The sequence below is a fragment of the Propithecus coquereli genome, unplaced genomic scaffold, assembly GCF_000956105.1.
Source record: "Propithecus coquereli isolate 6110/MARCELLA unplaced genomic scaffold, Pcoq_1.0 Scaffold66, whole genome shotgun sequence".
In the NCBI taxonomy this organism is placed as follows: Eukaryota; Metazoa; Chordata; class Mammalia; order Primates; family Indriidae; genus Propithecus; species Propithecus coquereli.
This window is the reverse complement of record NW_012152618.1, coordinates 7,387,361-7,409,285: the sequence shown is the minus strand read 5'-3', so window position 1 is coordinate 7,409,285 and position 21,925 is coordinate 7,387,361. Positions and strand designations below refer to the sequence as shown.

The following is a 21,925-nucleotide window of genomic DNA, read 5'->3' as shown; positions in this document are numbered from 1 at the left end:
TTGAGACACTGCGCCTGCGCAAGGAGGCGAGCGAGACAGTGCGCCTGCGCAAGAAGATCGGGGGCTCAGGGCGCAAGCGCCGGGGGAGAGACTGCGGAAGTGAGTGACGGGCGAGCCAGGGAGGTGTAGCTACTGCGCATGGGCTGGGCGTGTAACCGGGGTTTGAAGTTACCGGCAAGGGGTGAAGGCTATAACTAGCTTCCCGGAAGCTTCCTCGGCCCGATCTCGGGAACCCTGGTTCTACGCCCTCCAGGAGGCGTCATCAACACTTGCTTTTCTTAAGTCCCAGAATCTTGGCTTCGGCGTTTAGGTTAACCTCAGTTCTCGTTTTCATTCTCAAACCAGTTTTCCTCAGCTCTCGCGAGATTGGCGGGCCGACCCGAGAGCAGCGCGGAACCGGTATCTCCTAGGAGTTCTACCCGGCACTCAGCGCCTTCGCTGCGTGGGATTGCGGCCTGACCCGGAGCCAGCCTAACGCCGACGGACCCCGCCTGAGATCCTAGCAGCGATGGATGAGGACCTGGTTTTGGCACTGCGGCTTCAGGAGGAGTGGAATTTGCAAGTCGCGGAGCGCGATGGGGCCCAGGAGCCCCTGTCACTGGTGGATGCGTCCTGGGAGTTGGTGGACCCCACCCCGGATTTGCAGGCCCTGTTTCTGCAGTTTAACGACCGGTTCTTCTGGGGCCAGCTGGAGGCCGTCGAGGTGAAGTGGAGCAGCCGCATGACCCTGTGAGTTCGACCCTCTGGGGAAGGAGGCAGCTCTTCCGCAGCCTCCGGGTTTCTCTTCTTTCCCGACTAACGATCTCCGGGGGGAGTGGGAGGCCGTTAAATGACAGGGTCTGGTTTTGGATCTGGCAGCTCCTCTCTTGGCGTGTTTCTCCCTTCCTTACCCTGTTTCTCTCCCGCTCAAACAGCTAAGAAAGGTGTGTGGCTTACACCGCTACGGTTGGACTGGAAAGGAGTTTAATGAAAAAAAAGGATTTTCTTTGAACCTCGCCTCACTTGAAAGTAACAAGTTTCTGATTTGTTTTATGGTCTTGCTCCAGGACCAAGCAACCAAATCTGCCCCTAAGAAAGAGTGCTGAGGCTGCGGAGAAACCTCCACGGAATATGTGTTGTGCTATTCTGGTTAGGAAACGACTACTTAGTAGTGAGCTTGTGTGTTGGAATGGGGAAAGGATCCTCAGTGATGTCTCTAAAAGGATCTCTTTTCTATACACTAAGTTTGGGAAATCCCATGTGAACTGATAATCCACTTCCGCGCACGGCAGAGTTAACAAGTTTAAAATGAAGTTATATGCCAGCATGCTTGTTTTTTAACTGATATAAAACAACCTACAGTGAAACTGATTAAGGTATGATATAGAGTTGTGTTTAAAGTACAAATCTCCTTTATATAGGCTTCCATTATAATTTTGGAGATGTGCTACTGGAGATCAGCTTGTTAACTATCCCAAGCTGATTATAGCTTGTGGGGCGGAGACTGGGAGTAGCAGAATGGGATTGTCTTCTTGGAGCTGTTGCAGCCTGGCGAGGGTAAGGGAAGCCACTACTGTTCACTAATTGGGTGAAATGCAAATATCTGCTAACCAACAGGGTATACTTTGAAGAAAGCAATCTGCCAGTGAAGCTCTCTTATCATAAACTGCCCACGAATGTATACGGATTTACTCTTCCATCCCTGTTTCCCTTTTGTGTATATTTGGTAAATGTAACACACTTTTGTGGTGGTTGTTTTCCAGGTGTGCTGGGATATGCATCTATGAAGGGAGAGGTGGAATGTGTTCCATCCGTCTCAGTGAACCCCTTTTAAAGTTGAGACCAAGAAAGGATCTTGTAGAGGTATTCTTTGCATAAACCTGCTTCTTAGCTCAGTAGTTTGCTAATGCTTATCATTGATTTTGACTGCTGTGAATTAGCCTATGTGTTTAAAAATAAAAATCACTTTGCCTTCAGTGGAAACTTGAATTGTGGGGCAAATAGTAATGAAGACGCTGTGTTTTGATAGTGCTTCATAGTTACAGGTCTGTTCTCTCTTTCGATCTTTACAATAGCCATGTTTATGTTCAATGTGTGCTGTTATTTTCATTTTTTTGAGACAGGGTGTCATTCTATGGGTAGAGTATCATGGCAACAGCATAGCTCATTGCAACCTCAGCTACCTGCCAGGGATGGGAAAACTGCAGCCTGCGGATTTCAAGATTGTTCTTTTTTAAGCACCAAAGGAGGCATGAAAAGCTTCATCTTTCTCTGCTGCACCCCTTTTAATAAAAGGATTTGTTCTGTAAAATTTGAATTCAGTCAAAAGGCCATACTTAAGGACCTAAAAGGCCACAGGTTCCCCATCCCAGATCCTCCTGCCTCAGCCTCCCTAGTAGCTGGAACTACAGGCACATGCCATCATGCCCAGCTATTTTCTATTTTTGTAGAGACAGGGTCTCGCTGTGTTGCTTAGTCTGGTCTTGAACTCCTGGCCTCAAGTGAGGCTCCCACCTCGGCCTCCCAAAGTGCTAGGATTATAGGCATGAGTCACTGCACTGGCCTATTTTCATTTTTATGAATGAGGAAATTGAGATTCAAAGAGGTTAAGTAACTGGCTTAAGTTACGTATTTAGAAGCAGAGAAAAACTTAGGATTTGAGTCTTCCTGTTGAGACACACAAATTTAGATTCTCCTCTGTTCTACTGCCACACTGCTGTCCTCCCAGGATACCTAGCTGAGCTGGCAGCACAAACCAGCCTGAGGGCGTACTTCATTATCTAAAGCTGGTCATTCCTGCTGGCAAAATAGAGAGAAGTGGGAACTCCCAGTTTACCTTAAATTGGATTTAGTAGATGCCTGTAATTCCCCAAAATACACCCAGGGTGGCTTGTCCTGCCTCAATTATATCACTTGAAAAATCACAAAAGAGCATGGGTTGGTAGAGATTCTCTACATGGGGTGGGAAATATGTTAAAACATGCTTGAAAGTATGAGGGATGCTGTTTTTAAGGATAAAGGTAATGAGTTTTACAATGATGGTGAATATATTAATATTTGACACTACTGAACTATACACAGAAAAATAGTTAAGGTGGTAAATTTTATGTTAATGTGTTTTTTACCACAATTTAAAAAAAAATTGCTACTAAATGTAAAATGGTGCAATAAAAATACTTGATAATTGAAAAAGAAAGAACAAAGGCCAGAGGACAGACATAAAGAGAAAGGCATAAATACAATATCAGTAATTAAATGTAAGTGGACTAAATACTCCATTAAAGACATGGAATGACATACTAGATTAAAAGAGACATGCTTACAGTAAAGACACATAATTTAAATTTAAAAGGATGGAAAAAAATGTATCGTCTAAACACTTAACAACAGAAAGCTGTTGTGGCTATACAGGTTGGGTATCCCTTATCCGAAGTGCTTAGAACCAGAAGTGTTTTGGGTTTGGGATTTTTTTGGCTTTTGGAATATTTGCATTATACTTACTGGTTTAACATCCCTAATCCAAATATCCAAAATCCTAAATGCTTTAGTGAGCATTTCTTTGGAACATGATCTTTGAGTGTAATGTAGGTATTAAAAAAGTTTTGGATTTTGGAGCATTTCAGATTTTGGATTTTCAGATTAGAGATGCTCAACCAGTATTAGTATCAGTCTAAAGACTTCAAGGGAAGAAGTTTTACTAGAAGAAAAGTAGGACATTTTATAACAATAAAATCTATTAAACAATACATAATGACCCTAAAAGTAATAATATAGCTTTAAATTTTATAAGGCATAAATGAGCAAAAGCAAAAAGAAATAATCTACATTCATAGTTGCAGAAGTTAACACAACCCTCTTAGAAACTTGATGAGTAAGCAGAAAAAAATAGTGTACATAAAAAAAATTGAACATGGTTAACAAAATGAGCCTTATAAGGAACCCTAATTGGAATGGTAGTTGCTTAATGAATATGTATCACATAAGTGATAAAAAACATGAACAAATTTTTTTTAAGTCAGTGGAAGAAGAATGGGAAATGTGTGGTAATGGTATCAAGTGAGTATTTCCTCTGGTCTGTATTTAAAGTACAGTCATATCACAGAATGATGTTCTGGTCAACAATGGACCTCATATACAAGAATGGTCCCATAAGATTATAATACTGTATTTTTACTGTACCTTTTCTATATGTTTAGATGTACAAATACTTACCATGTATTACAGTTGTCTGCAGTATCCAGTACAGTGACATCCTGTACAGGTTTGTGGCCTAAGAGCAATAGGCCAGGTAGCCTAGGTGTGTAACAGGCTATTATGCCATCTAGGTTTGTATAAGTACACTGTTGATGTTTGCTAAAGATGAAATCACCTAACGATGCATTTCTAAGAACATATGCCTGTTGTTAAGCAACGCATGAGTGTAGTTAACTGAATCATAAGGAAAAGGAAAAGACTTTATCTGGTTGAGGAGGTCAAGAAAAGCTTTATAAATATGGATTTTATTACTGCCACCATCACCACTCCTGCTCACTCTTTATTGAGCACCTAGTGTGTGCCAGACTTTGGACTACATTAATTGTGCTTTACCACAGCCCTGCAAATTAGGATATCCCATTTTAGGGAGGAGGAACAAGTTGTAACTTGTCCCAGGTGGCATGTGTATGACCCTGGGCTTAGGGCTTTGGGCTCTACTTTCCTGACTCTAAGCTCCTTACCCCTCAGCCTCATCGCTACTACTTTGTAACTGTTAATACTGATAATTAAAACGTAGAGAGGTGAGCCTTAAAGGACAGAATGGACTCTTGACAAGTAGAGACAGTAGAGCTACTCTTGGCAGAAGGAATGGGAATAATGTGAACAAAAGTGAGGTCAGAAAATGTGTGGCATATTTAGGACTAGAAGTAGTTGTTTTTTTTTTTTTTTTTGAGACAGAGTCTCACTCTGTTGCCTGGGCTAGAGTGCCGTGGCATCAGCCTAGCTCACAGCAACCTCAAACTCCTGGGCTCAAGCGATCCTCCTGCCTCAGCCTCCCGAGTAGCTGGGACTACAGGCATGCGCCACCATGCCCGGCTAATTTTTTCTATATAGATTTTTAGTTGTCCAAGTAATTTCTTTCTATTTTTAGTAGAGACGGGGTCTCGCTCTTGCTCAGGCTGGTCTCGAACTCCTGAGCTCAAAAGATCCACCCGCCTTGGCCTCCCAGAGTGCTAGGATTACAGGCGTGAGCCACCGCGCCCGGCCCATAGAAGGAGTTGTTTTTGACCAGCTAGAACAGTAATGGGGAACAGGTGTGTTAAGTCCATGCTATATAGATCCTTTGAATCAAGCCTAAATGTGGAAAATGGTAGAGATATAAAAATAGAAGTAAATGTTCAGTATGGTGCCACATACCATTTTCAAGATGTGTTTAATGTTTAATTAAATTGAACCAAAAATCAGGAGCCTAAATTTGTTTCTCCTTTGTCAGAATAGCTATTTATCATTACTGTATTTTAGAATGTTGGGAAACTTTGGAAATGTAGAATAGTCTTTTTTGAGTTTGAGTTTTCTTTACCAAGTGGCATTTACTTGAAAAAGTTCCTTTTAAGAGGTTCCATTGATAATTTAAAAAGGGACATTCTCATAATGACCAGGTTAAAATGTTTGATTCTCCCATTTTTCTGTTTACAATTTTATAAGACTAAAATTCATTAATGCCAGTCTAGTTCTTCCAATGGAAATTACTTTTTAAAATTATAGATGATTATGAAAAAGGTATACTTTTGAAGATCTTTATGATTTTCCTTAAAAAATGTATTCATATTTTTTAGAACAAAAAATCCCAGCAACCCTGAATTCTTTTGTTAATTTTGCACATAAACTTCTCCATCCTTGGTGTGGAAATGACCAATAGGTTTTATTGTTTGTTTGCTTTAAAATTTTACATGATTGATTCAAAACCCCAAAACCATAGAAAGCTGTATACAAAGGAATCTTGTTCTGTGCCTTTCCCTCTCTGTCCTGAACTTCCCCACCTTTAGAAACTGTTAATAGTTTATTTATTCTTTCATTGTCTGTTTTGCAAATATTTGTATCTACTTTTATCCACCCTCACCACACAACATACTTCTTACACAAAATACTGTATGCACTCTTCTATACTTTGTCATTAAAACAATATACTCTGTAGCTTTCTCCAAACTATCCACAGAGATCTTTTTCATTCTTTTGCATGGCGGCATAGAATTCCGTTTTGTAGATATACTATAGTACATTCATCCAGGCTCCTATTCCTGAATGCTTGAGTTACTTCTAATCTTTTGCCATTGTAAACAGTGCCACAGTGAATACACCTTGTACATATGACCGTTGATGCTAATCTTTTCTTAAAAATAATTTTACTCTGTTTTTTTAATCTATCCAAGATAGTACTTCAAAATCATTCATTTGCAGTTTTTCCTGCATTTTTTTCTTTTTTTTTGTCTAATGGGTGAAAGCAACTCTTTTTTTTTTTCCTTCTTTGAGACAAGAGTCTTGTTCTGTTGTGCAGGCTGGAGTACAGTGGCATGATCATAGCTCACTGTAACCTTGAACTCCTGGACTACAGGCGAGCACCACCACACCTGGCTATTTATTTATTTGTGGAGATGGGGTCTTGCTATGTTGCCCGAGCTGGTCTATAACTCCTGGTGTCAAGTAATCCTTCTGCCTTGGCCTCCTAAAGTGCTGGGATTGCAGGCGTGAGCCACTGCACCTGGCCCATGCTAGTCTCGGTATTGCTGGCTCAAAGGACAAATTGGATTTGTAATTTTGTTAGATGCTACCAAATTCTCCACCATGGGGATTGTACCATTCTGCACTCCCACCAGGAATATATGGGAATGTTTGTTATTCCTTTACTAACAGTGTCAAACTTTAGAAGTTTTACCAACCTTGTAAGCAAAAAATGATATTTTAGTGTAGTATTAATTTGCATTTCTCTTTTTATAAATGAGGTTGAGCATTTTTTTCATATGCTTACAGGTTATACTTCTTTTTCTGTGAACTCCATGACCTTTGCCCACTTTAAAATTGGGCTGTTTGTCATTTCCCTGTTGACATTAGGAGCTCTTTATATAATAGGAATTAACAGTCAGTGATATGAATTCCACATATATTTTTCTGACTTTGTCTTTTCTTTTTTTTTTTAGACAGAGTCTCACTGTGTTGCCCGGGCTAGAGTGCCATGGCATCATCCTAGCTCACAGCAACCTCAAACTCCTGGGCTCAAGCAATCCTCCTGCCTCAGCCTCCCGAGTAGCTGGGACTACAGGCATGCGCCACCATGCCCGGCTAATTTTTTCTATATATTTTCAGTTGTCCGATTAATTTCTTTCTATTTTTGGTAGAGACGGGGTCTCGCTCTTGCTCAGGCTGGTTTCGAACTCCTGAGCTCAAACAATCCGCCCGCCTCGGCCTCCCAGAGTGCTAGGATTACAGGCGTGAGCCACTGCGCCCAGCCTTTGTCTTTTCATTTATGGTGTTTTTTCCCCCATCAGAATTTTACAGTTTTTATGAAGTTGAATTTATTGATCTTTTCTTCTGGATTTTGATTCATAGTTTAAAAGGCTTCCTAGAACAAGGAGTTCTTAACCTGGGATCTACAGAGTTTCAGATATTATATAGGTTGATTATTGCTTATCCGAAATGCTTACAACCAGAAGTGTTTTGGATTTTGGATTTTTTCAGATTTTGGAATATTTGCATTATACTTACTGGTGGAGCATCCCAAATCTGAAATGCTCCAGTGAGCATTTCCTTTGGGTGTCACATTGGCATTCAGAAAGTTTCGGATTTTGGATTTCTGGATTTGGGATGCTCAGCCTGTGTGCAAAGTTCTATCAATGTGTGCCTATTAATTTTTCTAGAAAAATAGTTCACGACTTCCCTGAGTTTCTGAAAGAAGCTGGTGATCCAAAAAAGACCTCAAATAGAGTAACAGAATGTATTTTTATTTTCAAAAATGCCATCACAAATTAATTTGATTATTTTCTATTTCAGACCCTCTTGCATGAAATGATACATGCCTATTTGTTTGTCACTAATAATGACAAAGACCGGGAAGGGCATGGTCCAGAGTTTCTTAAACATATGCATCGCATCAACCGCCTGACTGGAGCCAATATCACGGTATATAAAGACACACACATTTATGATATTTAGTAGTTATTTAATCAGTAACTCCTGAGATTTAATTAAAAATAGAGAATTAGGTGGAAACAAGTATTATCTTTGAGGACTTCCAGCAGCAAACAAGAGGCCTACAGAAGTTAATTGGCATGTCTAGGAGCACATAGTCATGATGGCAGAGCCAGTGATGTCCCCGAGGCCTCTGACCTCTTCTAGGTCAACATTTGTGCATAGTTAATTCAGGCGTGCTGTACCTCTCTTCTGGACTCCTACAGTGATCTCTTAACTTTGTTTCCTTATTACAGTCTCCTCCATCCTATGTCCTGCTACCATTTCAGATGTCATGCCCTCATCAGAAGTTGTCTTTGATTCATATCTCTGCATAGTATATTGTAGGAGGTGGCAAAGCCTGGGGTTTCATAAGTGTGAGGTGACAGATTCAAATCCTGGCTCCACTGATTAACCTTGTGATGTACTTAACTTTTCTACACCTCATTTTACTCCCATGCAAGTGGGCGTAATAACAATACCTGTCTGTTTGATCCTTGTGAAGAGGAAGGATTGAAGGAGAAAGCACATGCGAAACATTTTAGCAGTTTGAGCACTAATTAAATATTAGTTGTTTTTATCATTGTTGTATTCATTTTATCAAATAACCTTATTGTTCCTTTTTTCTTACCTCCGACTCCCCTGCTCGTGGCCTGTTTCTCTTTAACTGAACTTTTACCTCCCTGCTTTTCCCTGTTTCCCTTCCCTAAAGTGTGCCGCTTCCTCTGTTCTATATCAGAATGCTCTCCATCTCTCCAGTGGGATATGACTTCTCCCTCCTTTGAATCCTCTAAGCAGATATTTAAGCCTTTATAATTTTGTATTCTACTTTCATACCTTTGAACACAAGATGGCTCTTACTCATCTTTATATACATCTACATAAGATGTATAATGTAGTGTCCTTACATGGTCTTAACAAATACTGGATTGAATTGAACTGAATAGAATATTAATTCCTACATAGATTAAATTCTTTGGTATGTTTGTTTCCTTCTTTCAAAAGTCAGTAAAGGCCAGTGTGATGGAAAATGAAAAAAGGCTCACCCTGCATGTATTATTCTTTTCTGACTATCAGTTTTACTTTTCTAAAGATGTCATTTAATTATTGGATATAGAGTTACTTCAACATCAGGAGAGTGGCTAGCATTTTATTTTATTATTATTTTTTTAGAGATGTGGTCTCACCATGTTGCCCAGGCTGGACGCGAGCTCCTGGGCTCAAGCGATCTTCCCACTTCAGCCTTTGGAATAGCTGAGATTACAGGCGTGTGCCACTGTGCCTGGTTTAGCATTTTTTTGAAAATCAGACATAAAATCCAGAGAATTACTAAGCAAGAGAATTACGGAGTTGCTAGCATAAAGTACATTTAGTTTCTTCACTAGAACTTACACTTTAAGCAGAACCCTGGTATACTTCCCGTTGTTCTGTTGGAAGAGGATCTATTCTTTTATCTTGGATATCTGTGTGTTTTTATTTAGGAGAGGTTTTATAGAGTGAACATCCCTTGCTTTTATAGGTTACATCCTGCTATAACGAACTCCACAGGGTAGCTACTTTCACATGGTAGAGCAATTTTATTTTAGTGACTACATTGTTAAAAGCCACATTCCCAGGCTGAGGAATTACAGGAATTAGGCACAAAACAGATCCAATTCTCTATCTTTTTTGTTAATGAATTATTATTTTTCAGTCCAGGTCAGTTACCAGGTGTTACCAGCTAACACCAGTTACCAGTTACCAGCTAACCTCAAAGGGAGGTTAGCTATGCTGATGAATTAAGTGAAGAGTTCTGAACATGATAGAGAGGGCAGGGTTTCATATATCTCTTTGCCCCAGAACCTACGTCTGTCAGTCCCTTCTGTATCTAATATAATAATGTGCATTATTTGCATGCTTGCCAAGTTATAGAAATTTGTTGCTTATGATGGAGAGATGGTATAAAACCATTAGCATTCTTTCCCACAAGGGGAATTTATTAGAAAGTTAAATGCCTTTGGTAAAAAAAAAAGTCTCATATACAGATGTACAGATGCTCCTTATTCTGATACAAGAGATGATGTCCACCAAGAAGGCAACAGGAAAAAGTGAGTGTAGTCATTGAGAAGTAGCAACTTTTCCGTGGTGCTCTGCAGTCCCCAGCGCCACTGTGCTGGGAGAGCCAACCATCTTTTCAGTCAGAACTTTCCCCTTGTCTATTTTTTGCTTAGGTTCTTAGGTTTATCGAGAGCGTGGGGGAAAAAATAAAAGCATCCTGCTTAAGGATTGAAAAGTATGTTTACAGAGAATTTTATCTGGTGCAATGAACGATGCTTTCGTCCACTCAATCCGCAAACACTTACTGAACACCTTCCCTGTGCCATGCACTGTATTAGCCACTAGGTACACAAAAATGAAAACATTTGAATCCTGGAGAACTTCTCATTCTGGTATGAGAAACACACTTAAAAACATATAAAATGTTAGGCGATAAGGCTTATTACATACAGAGGCAGGAACAAAGAGCTTCGAGAATGCAGAGAGCGAGCTTAGAGGCTTCCCTGGGTAAGATGCTTGTGTTGCAGTTTAATCCTTCAGAACCCTTTGATATTGGTACTTACAGGGGAAATTTTAATTTAGCAGTGGGAATGATTCTTATTATGGTGTTACATAAAATCTTTGTCCTAATTTTTGATCTTTATAAAATTTGGTTTTTGAAACTTACAGCATTCATAGAGGACTTTTTAAGTTTTGTTTTTTAAAAATTTTTTTAGCCTTCTAATTTCATATGCCTCTGTCTTTACACAGTTTAGGACAGTGGTCCCCAACCTTTTTGGCACCAGGGAACGTGGGACCGTTTTCTTGGTAGATAATTTTTCCACAGACTGGGGAGAAGGGGGATGGTTTCGGGATGATTCAAGTGCATTACATTTATTGTGCACTTTATTTCTGTTATTATTACATTGTAATAGATAATGAAAAAATTATACAGCTCACCCTAGATTGGGGACCCCTGGTTTAGGAAGTATTAAATTAACTCCTATTTCCCATTAAAATGAACTTTTGAACAGAAACTAAATATAGTTGCTGTCTTTCTTAAAATAGAACTTTTCAGAAAGTTCTGGGAAAGTTTCAAGAATTTTTTTTAAAGGCTACTTAAAATTAATTAATGAAGGCTAAAAATTCTCTGTCAACCTAGGTATACCATACTTTTCATGATGAGGTGGATGAGTATCGGCGACATTGGTGGCGCTGCAATGGGCCGTGTCAGCACAAACAACCGTATTATGGCTACGTCAAACGCGCTACTAACAGGGCACCCTCTGCTAATGACTACTGGTGGGCTGAGCACCAGAAAACCTGTGGAGGCACGTATATAAAAATCAAGGAACCAGAGAACTACTCAAAAAAAGGCAAAAGAAAGACAAAACCAGGAAAGCACCCAGTGTCAGCAGTAGAGAATAAAGGTACCTTCATGTATATTCTTTTAACCTTTCCATGACCGTAGCTACAATGTCCAGACAATACTATCCTTTAGAGAATTGGTATTAACATAAGCTTAAGGGTTGTTTCTAGTGTAGAACTTTTCAATTGTAGACTTGAGGAAAAAAATCCCATTTTCCATGAAATGAAAGGAAAATATACTTTGCTCTATATAGAAGTGAGTAAAAGTAGGAATAGTTTCCACTGATAATATTTGAGGTAAAGTGCTTTTCCCTATCTTGACTCACTGAGTTATTAGGAAACAGAAGGCAAAAAGTTTGTCAAAGTAAAAACAATATATCAAGTAACAATGCCCACAATGTAAGTCCTAAGTACACCCCTTCCTATCAGTGGGATTCTATCTAAGTGACTTCTATTGATGAGTGTACTTTCATTGGGAGAAGAATGGGAAAAGGATAGGACATATATTTGCCAGCATTTCATCTTCAAGATTTATCCCTTTGCTAGGAAGTTCAGTTACTACCTTTTAGGTGGTAGCCAGGCTCCTGAAGTTGATGCTTCTTCCCTTGGAAAGTTGTTGATTTGATGTGGCAGGACCCAGGAACATAGGATATAGTTCCCAAATCTGAAATGTTCAGTAAGTCAAGGAGCTACAGAAGAATTTATGTAGAGAGACTGTATCCTCATTGTTGTGAGTAGGAGGAACGATAAAAATGAGGCAGATTTTTCCCTTCTAGAATTACACATAAAGGAAACTAAGAAATTTTCAAGGTAAATGTCACTTTGTTACTGATCTTTGGCATGACAGGATTCTTTATCTCGATATGAGAGAATTTTTTAATTCTTTATGTTCTGTCAATACCAGAGTTCTCACTTGTGAAGATTGTACTTCTCCCAATAATAGGTAATTATTGCATGGATCTGAGTTAGAATAAAATATTATTTCCTAATTTTGAGAAAATTATCCATTAATTTGATTTTTGTTACTGTATTTATTTTAAGGAAAAATCTTATTTGCTTCTTTTGCAGATAAACCTAACAGAGGTGAGGCACAGCTGTTAATCCCTTTTAGTGGGAAAGGATACATTCTAGGAGAAACAAGCAATTTACCGTCCTCTGGGAAATTGATCGGCTCACAGGCCATTAATAAAACCCAAGATCTTTTAAGTCAAGACCATTCAGCAAACGCTCTAAGACCTAATTCTAAAACTGAGGTGAAATTTGAACAGAATGGTTCAAGTAAAAAAACCTCTCATCTAGTCTCCCCCATTCTTAATACCAGTAAGCAAAATGTTTTAAGCAGCTATTTTCCTAGAGTATCAGCTGCCAACCAAAAGGCTTTCAGAAGTGTGAATGGATCTTCTCCAACGACAAGCTTAGCAGTTGGTGACATCACTAAAAATTCAGTTTCTTCCAGTTCTCAAAGAAGGGTCACATCTTCTAAGATATCCCTAAGAAATTCTTTAAAAACAGTGGAATCAACATCTGTGACTGCATCCCAGGAGGCGAGTGGGTCTGAAGATAAATTCCCAAGTAAACGACCCAGGCTAGAAGACAAGACTGTTTTTGACAATTTTTTTATCAAGAAAGAGCAAATACAAAGTGATGGTAACGATCCAAAGTGTAGTTCACGTCCTGTAACCACAACTCAGAATTCCAATAGTTCATGCAGTCAGAGCAAAATGGTTAATTGCCCGGTTTGTCAGAATGAAGTTTTGGAATCTCAAATTAATGAGCACTTGGATTTGTGCCTTGAAAGTGATAACATCGAAGTCAAAAGCTGAAAACATCTTTGAAAAATGAATGAGTCTCACATACTACCTGTGTTACCTCACTAATGGGCTATGTCAGCCATTCAGGAAGTTTTGGGTTAATGCTAAGATTTGTATGTTATAATCTAGGTCACACAACCAATACAAAATGTTTTATTTTATATATACATATGTAAGATTGTAATTAACAATATTTTATGTCTCAGGGTGCTACATTCACTCTTGCCTTACCTATACTGCAGCCCAGAGTTCGTTCTGCCTGTATATAGGTATAATTTTTAGGTACTTTTGTTCTTTCTTGTTCTTTAAGATTTTTAAATCTGTTAATCTTTTCTAAAAATATTCATGAGGAATCCTGTCAGGTATTTAGTTAAATTGAATATTTCTTTATTAGTAATATTAAAACTCATTCCCTGAACTGAATCTTCATAATGTCAGACATACTGGCCAAAAACACTAGAGTACAAAGTATATGAGTTGTTTTATTTTTCTGGTTTTTTGTTTTTGTTTTTTTTTGCAAAATCTTAACAGAAAATACATTTTCTGTATTTTAAAGAATTTTATTTCTCTGTTCTACTTTTACTAAACAGTGACAGCAGATTTTAGGTTAGATAAGGAATATAGTAAAATAAGTACATTTCTTTGGAATATTATTAGCAACAAATAGCCACTATAATTCCGTAGGCCAGATTTTATATTGAGTTTAGCTGTTTTCTTAAAATTTAGCAAAATGAGTGGTTAAAACTCAGTGCTAAGTAACTGGTATCTATAACATAAGAAAGTTGCCTAGTTATATAACAGTGGAAAATTATCTAGGAACAGTATATGAACCTTAAGCCAAAGTCGAAACCATTATAATAAATACCCTTTTTGCATTTAAAACGTATTTCTTTTTTAAACTGTTCTCTTCCATGTTACAGGGAAGGGACAATGGTGTTTTTATCAGGTTACTTTTTGTCTCGTGCCTGTACTTCCAGTATGTTGGCCATAGTCCCAAGACCTTAGTTGTTCACAGGTTTTTTTCTTTGTTGCAATATAGGTACACAGATTTTTAAGTATACAGCTGGACAGACTTTTACATAGTGTTCACCTGTGTACTGCCCAGATCAAGTCAGAGAACATTTCCATTGCCGCAGAAGGCCTTCCGTGGGCACCTGTTCCCAGTCCATACCCACCACCCTTACCACCCACAAAGGCCGCCACTATTCTCACCTCTATCTATCACCACAGATTAATTTGGTTTGTTTTTGAACTTCATAAAGTAGTATCTTTGTTGCTCTGTGTAGCAGAAATTCATTTTCATTACTCTGTAGTATTTGCATAAATATCCCAGAATTTTTTCATCCATTCTGTTATTAATGGACATTTGAATTATTTCCAAATTGGGGCTATTAAGAATAATGCTGCTAAGAAAGAACATTCTGGTAATTTCTGTTGGGTATATACCCAGGAGTGCAGTTGCTGGGTCACAGGGTGTGTTGAACCTTAGTAAATACTGCTGGTTTACACTCCTGCCAGCGGTGTATGAGCATTGCAGTTGTCACCATCCTCAACACTGTTACCCATCCTTTTCATTTTAGCCTGGTTGGATGTTCACAAGTTTTGATATTTCTTAAAGCATAAAGTTAAAAAATTATATTTAATAAATATTTATAGATAAATGGCTATTAAAATATGTGTATTATGTGGAATATATATGCAGTTACACTTTCTTAGAGCATCATTTTCTCTAATTTAACAAATTGTGTGTAATTAAATATTTTTTGAGCCCAAACCGTACGAAGTTCTGGAGCTATGAAATAACTAAGATAGTCCATGTCCTCGAGGAGCTTTAGACTAAGCCCAGTTGGGGAGTGCGACAAAAGCAGGTTAATCTCAGTATAGTTTGGTAATCGCTATGACACGGGCTTCTGCTGGGTGCTGTGGGAAAACTAGGAAGGATGAAAGTTCTTGGAGGAGACAACATCCAAATTGAGTCTAGGGTGAGTCAAGTTGGCCTGGTTAAGGAAAAGAAGGAACACAAAGGCATGGAAATGGACTAGGCGTGACTAGCATATTCTACCAGCGGCACTATAGAATGTTCCAAATGCACAGTGCATAAAATGAGAGGGGCATGACGGCAGAAGGAGAAAGACTGTAGATAGGACAGATCTAACCCGAGTTGTAAAATTTTGAGGGCAGGGACCGTATCTATTATGTTCTTCGCCTAGTGCCTGCTCATAAGCACCTATGGATTCAGGTGGGGCTTGGAAAGGCTGTCAAGCCAGTGGGACATGGTGAGAAGTGTTTTTGATGGGTTCTTCCTGGGGCAGCTTAGATGGGAGGAAGGGCAGTGGCAGGAAGAGGATGGGTTTGGAACACATAGGCGGTGGAGTCAGGGGTTGGTGTCAAGTTTCTGGGGGGGGATGATGAAAATATGTTAGCTGGCAAAATAGAAATTAATTTGAAATTAAGTCTTTTACTTCATCTGCGTTAAAAGCTTTTGAGAAAATTTGCACACCAAGATTTCTGCTACTCCCCCCAAATCTGAGTCATTTATATTGTATCAAAGAAATTGTTTTCCATTTTGCTTTTTTTAGATTTTTTCTTTTAAAGCAAACTTCTTTACAGAGCTAATAATTCTGGTTCAGCCTTTAAATGCTATTGTCCTTTATCATGGAGAGATGTATAGCTTCTATTTCTATAAAAACTCAGTGCTTTTTAAAGTCAGGCTTACGTATTACCTAGAAAACTTTTACTTTAGAAGATTTTGTTTTGCTTTTGTAGACTATAAATGCATATCCTAACTGGAAATTCTAAGGTGGATGGGAAAATACTGACAAAATTCATACAGTCCCATTGTACCAAAGCTCCAAGATGATATATGTTTTCAAAGCTTATAGGATTTTAAAATAAATTAAGCTTTGAAAAAATTATTATATAGAGTGTCAAAATGAAACAGTTGATGTTTATTCCTAAAAAAAACTAGCTGGGACCCTGTGCCTGTGGCACATGTAGTATTTTAGTTCTTTTTGTGGTTTGTTAATCCTGGTACTACTTAATCCTGAACCAATGGCTTCCTTTTATTCTGTCTCAATTTTTTTGTCCTTGAGGCTACTGTTGCCTTTTTAGCAATTTGTTGTAGTTGTTATGACATATGACATAACAGTCATATGCTGTTGTGACCATCAGCGTATCCACCAAGTAAAGTGAAACTTAAATGTGACAATTAAAAATTAAAGTGGCTAGGGAGTTGAAATTAGCAGAAAAAGATACAATGTAGAGATTAGCTCTGGCTTTAATTTTTCCTAGTATTCCGTCAGAATGTTAGACGTTATATGATTACATACTTCATCATAACGTATCTTTTGAAGTGAAAAGTAAAAGACTTTAGGATCTTAAGTAACTCTGGAACCCTAAGTAACTCTGGAACCGTATCATTATTAAAGTTGTAACATTGTACACTAGTTCAGAAACAAGTTGCTGTTTGCTTTGGTTCACTAACCCCACCGAAGAGTCAGCCTCGTTTACTGAACACTAGGTGGTGCTCCTGGTAAACTAAATATATGAAGAACTGGAGGCAAGGTCAAGCCAAATGGGTAAGAGAAAGAAACTTGCCGACAACTTGAACACTAATTGCCAGTTCTGACTCCTAGATAGGAAAGAACAGGTTATGATCTCAACCTGCTGTGAGGGGACACGGAAGGCCAAGAATGTGCACTCGTCCAAACAAGGTCTGATCTAACAGGGCACCTTAATCTCCCTAAGCTTGTTTTCGAACATTTCGCCTTTCACTCTGAACACTTGTCTTCTGCAAGAAAGAACCTAGTACCCAGATGTGGCAAAAACATGACCATGCTCAACAGGAAGTCTTCCAGACAAGGCAAGACCTGTACTTTTGTATTATTTCTTAAATTATAATACTCTTCCTTTGAATATGTCTAACACTTTGCTCTTGCTTGTCTAGATTGGTCTGAAAGTTTCCTGGGATGTAAATTATGTCCTTTGCCCCACCTCAGAGGTCTGATAGAGCAAACAGTTACCTTTCAGATTCTTGGGGTTGAGTGAATGAAAGGGCCAAGCATTTCTCACGTTCTGTGATCATATGCCTTTGCAAAAAACAGCTTAATGAACACTGAAGAATCAAAGTTTAGATGTATTTTCAAGCCTGAATACCCTTAAGATGCAGATCACTTCCAGATTATAAGCATTTTTTACAAACTAAATATATGAAAATCTGGATTTACATGAAGCTGGGAGGGTATTTTTTTCTAACAAAAGATTCCTCATAGGATTCTTTTACACATTTGCCTATCTTTAAAATAATTCAACAAATGTAAGTTTGTATGCATACACATTCACACATGTATAAATAGCTTCATTTATAAAGATGGACCTGTATTTGTTTAGTTGCATTGTTAACACCAAATATTGAAATGGCCACCTTAATGGGCTCCACAAGTGGAAGGAGTCCAGCTTCTCAACACGATGAGAGAGTCATGCGCATGTGTCTCCATTGCACTTTCTAACCCTTCATAACTATTTTGTTCTCCTGGCTGCTTCCCTGTTTTTCTAGGACTTCCATTGTGTTTTTAGTTGAATCTATTCTTCCTTGTAGCTTAATCTTGAGATAATTTTCAACTTCTTTGCTGAGTTATATCAACTCTTGTTTCTCAGCTTCCTGAGTTTTTCCCCCCTTTTATCCATTTTTGATCTGAGATTTTGGATTTCTAATTTCAAATATTAATTTTTATTTCTGTAGAGGCCTATTTAATTCAGACTGGATATTATCACAGTTTTCTTCTGCTTTATAGTTGAGAGTTTTCATCAGTTATCCGTGATTCTCATTCTTTCTTCTTATGGTAGTTTATGGGTATTACCTTCCTTGTTCTCATTTTGAAAGGTTTTATTTTCCTTGGCTTGAAAAAATGGTCCTCTATAGGCCAAGAGTTTTTGTGGCTTACTAGTTCCTTGATTCAAGAGTGTTCTCTTCTGTTGTTAGAGTGAAATGCAGTATTTCTTAGAGATGACACTTTTTGGGGAAGTGAGGCAGGAGGGGTTGGAGTCTCTTCTGATTCTGCAATTCTTTATTTTTTCTGTGAGACCCTTGCTTCCCTGTTTCACTTCACCATCAAGTCTCTGAGAGACATCTCCCTCTCTCCTAGAAATGGTACCTCCTCCAACTGGCCATCTTCCAACTCATGAACCTTCAAACTTCTTCCTCTCTTAACACCCCAGTGGCCGGTGTCAGGTTTATCAGTATTGGCGTCACTCAGAGTAGGGTCCCTGATTTTTTTTCCTGGTACTGCCACCACTAGGCCCCCGCTGCCTTTCTCTTTGCCATATGGTTTCCACCGGACGCTGGCCCTCACGTGGATTCTGATGCTGGCTCTAGTTTCAGATGCTTATTTCTCTGCTTTCACGTAAGCTGAAGTTTTTTCTGTGTCTCCTAGTTATGCTGCAGGCACAGGTGATGGGTGACTGCTCTCTTTGCACGGTGTTTGGAAGATGATGACAGAAATTCAGATTTAGGAAGCAGCCAATATTTCTTGAAAGCCAGAAGCCCAAGAGCCTCCCCGCTAAATGTGAATACACAGGCAAAAACTACCACACATTCGGGACATTTGAGGAAAACTTCCCACACGAAAGACAAAAATTAAACAGAAAAAATACTGTATCCATTAAAAAGGATAGGTTAGTATACATTTTTTAAAAATTAGAGAAAAAAGCTCCTGAAACTTAAATCACGAGAGGAACTAGAAGATAGATGTCCCCAAAGTAAAGACAAAGATACATAGTAACTAGAGAAAAAAATGGTAAATTCAAACCAGTAGATGCACTGTCCAGACAACAAGATTGCCAGAGAGAACAGAGAATGTATGGAGAAGTAATTAATGAAATAATTTAAGAAAATGTCCCAAAACGGTAGGGCATGACTTTACAGTTTGCAAGCCTAGCACAGTAGTTGAGAATAGGCAGACACTAAAGCACACTGTGAAACTACTGAGCCCTGGGGATGAGAATATTCTATGAACTTCCACAGAGAAAAAGCAGATCACACATACACATAAAGAATGAGGAGTAAGAATGGCTTCAGATTTCTCAGCATCCACACACTGGAGCTAGAATCAGTGAAGCAATGCTTTCAAAATTCTGAGGAAAATGATTTCCAAACTAGAATTCTACAGTCAGCTAAGTTACCAATTAAGTGTAATGGTAAAACAAAGACATTGGTCTCAGAAAATTTACCACCCCCACACTTTTGCAAGAAGTACTGGAGGGCACGTTCCACCCAAATGAGGAAGTAAACCAAGAAAGAGGAAGATGTGGGGTCCAGGAAACAGGAGATCCGACACTGGGAGTGGTGAGGGGAGTCTCCAGAGTAAAGGTGAGGGCAGATCCAAGGAAGACGGCCGTGTACCAGGCGGAAAGGGCAACCACTCCGTTCTCATGCAGCTTAGAGGCCACAGGGAACCAACAAAAATCAGGACATTAAGGGGAAAAGTCAACTGTGGAAGAAAGTCAGTCATCATGGTTTCCTGCGTGTCTCAGCTTTCAATAGTACAGTCATACTACTAATAGAAACACCGTCAACCTAATTTCAGTTACAGCATAATCACACAAGGAAGATCAGGGGAGGTGGAAGTCTGCTTGCAGATGTGTGGTAAGGATAGTGGAGAAATGTTGCAAAGAGACCTGTGTTCTCATCTTCCACGTGGTGAAGTTAGTAGATAATGGCTAATGCTGGAAAATCAAGATACAGCGATGCAATTATGTTGTCCAGAGAATCATTTAGCAGAGTTGAAACTTGCTTTCTCAGGGGAAGAATGTGAGGGAGTACTCTTTTTCTTAACAACCCTCACAGAACAAGCTGATTTCGCTACTTGACCGAAATTAAACAAGAAAAGGAAAGTCCACACGCAAGCCCTGGCTCCCTACAGGAGTGAGCTATGTGACTGTGCGCAAGTCACTTCTCTGATCCTGTTTCAATTCTAAATGTAGACAAAATTTACTCCATCTACTTTGTATGTTCGGAGGAAAAAGTGTAAAGGTATTTTGTAGAATACCATAGGAATGTACTAATTTTAGCAGAAAAAGTCCTAATCTCAATGAAGGAAAGACTTTATCCAATTAACTCTTTGACCCTGATAACATCTTGTTCAGAGCAAAAATTATCAATAATTTTTTATAATTAGTGAATAGTCATAAAAAGAGCTTTAGCTACTGCAGCAATTTAGGCTCTGTCTTGTGAAGTGGTTTGTATTCAAGTGTGTTCTACTTATGAAACTGTTTCGAGCTCCTGAGGCCACGCCCTTTAGACATCTCATTGGCCCAATGGTATATTCTTGCGCATGGCTGTATTTCAGATGAAATTTACTTGCTGGTGATCATGAAAAGGAATCTGCATTAAAACCAAAAACAGAATCTGGGGGATGAATTCAAGACCTTAGAAGTCTAAAAAATTATCCTTGAAGCAAGGGAGACTGGATATTTACTTCTGAATGTTTATAAACTAATTGAAAAAAATCCAGTGAACAATTATATTATTAGATGTATGATATATATAATTGTAGTCCATACCTCAAATACCTCTTTCTTGGACCATGTGCACTTTGGGAAATAAGCTGACAAAGTGCCTTGCACCAGTGATTTAATTTAGAGCCAAGCTATAAACTAAAGATCTGTCATTGATTTCAAAAAAACAATTTAGGCCAGGTGTGGTGGCTCACGCCTGTAATCCTAGCACTCTGGGAGGCCGAGGCGGGCGGATTGTTTGAGCTCAGGAGTTCAAAACCAGCTTGAGCAAGAGCGAGACCCCCGTCTCTACTAAAAATAGAAAGAAATTAATTGGAAACTAAAAATATACTGAAAAAACTAGCTGGGCATGGTGGTGCATGCCTGTAGTCCCAGCTACTCGGGAGGCTGAGGCAGGAGGATCGCTTGAGCCCAGGAGTTTGAGGTTGCTGTGAGCTAAGATGACGCCACGGCACTCTAGCCCGGGCAACACAGTGAGACTCTGTCTCAAAAAAAAAAAAGTGTCCTCAAAAAAACAATTTACACTCTTGCTTCCAAATGAGTAACGTTTACAACTGATAAAACTGTCAGCTATTCAAAACTCATTAACCCAATTTTCTCTCTCTGCAATTATGTTATCACACTGTTAAAGGAGAAGGGAATACTACTTGTTGAATGCCTACTTTGATCCAAAGCTCTGTTAGGTACTTTGCATACTGTATTTCATTTATTTCTCATACAACTCCTTTAAGTTTGGAGATACTGTGCTTATTTTCAGATAAAAAGGGCTTAGAAGGTCACTTAATTAAGTGATTGGGCCAAAACTAAATAGAGATTTGTTAATTCTGTGTTCTTTTTTATTACACCACCTAATTTAATTAGTCTTCATCTTGAACTCTGCCCTCCTTCAATCCACCCAGCTATATTTCAGTGCAATTCCCCAAATGCCCTATGATAGGCAGGGAAATAAACAAAAACACCACACTAAAAAATTATTCAAATAAGAGATATATGAACATGTATATTGATCTCACGTTATAAGAGCCACACAAATTAAGCTT

General features: G+C 38.8%; 1 protein-coding gene across 1 annotated transcript; it reads left to right on the top strand.

Moving 5' to 3' along the window:
* The first annotated feature begins 292 nt into the window (after positions 1–292).
* On the top strand, positions 293–13,382 carry SPRTN (SprT-like N-terminal domain). The gene is made up of 5 exons (XM_012660184.1): positions 293–729; positions 1,743–1,842; positions 7,999–8,127; positions 11,354–11,621; positions 12,628–13,382. The coding sequence occupies exons 1-5, from the start codon at positions 509–511 to the stop codon at positions 13,380–13,382; spliced, it is 1,473 nt and encodes a 490-aa protein (XP_012515638.1). The 5' UTR covers positions 293–508.
* Positions 13,383–21,925: the final 8,543 nt, after the last annotated feature.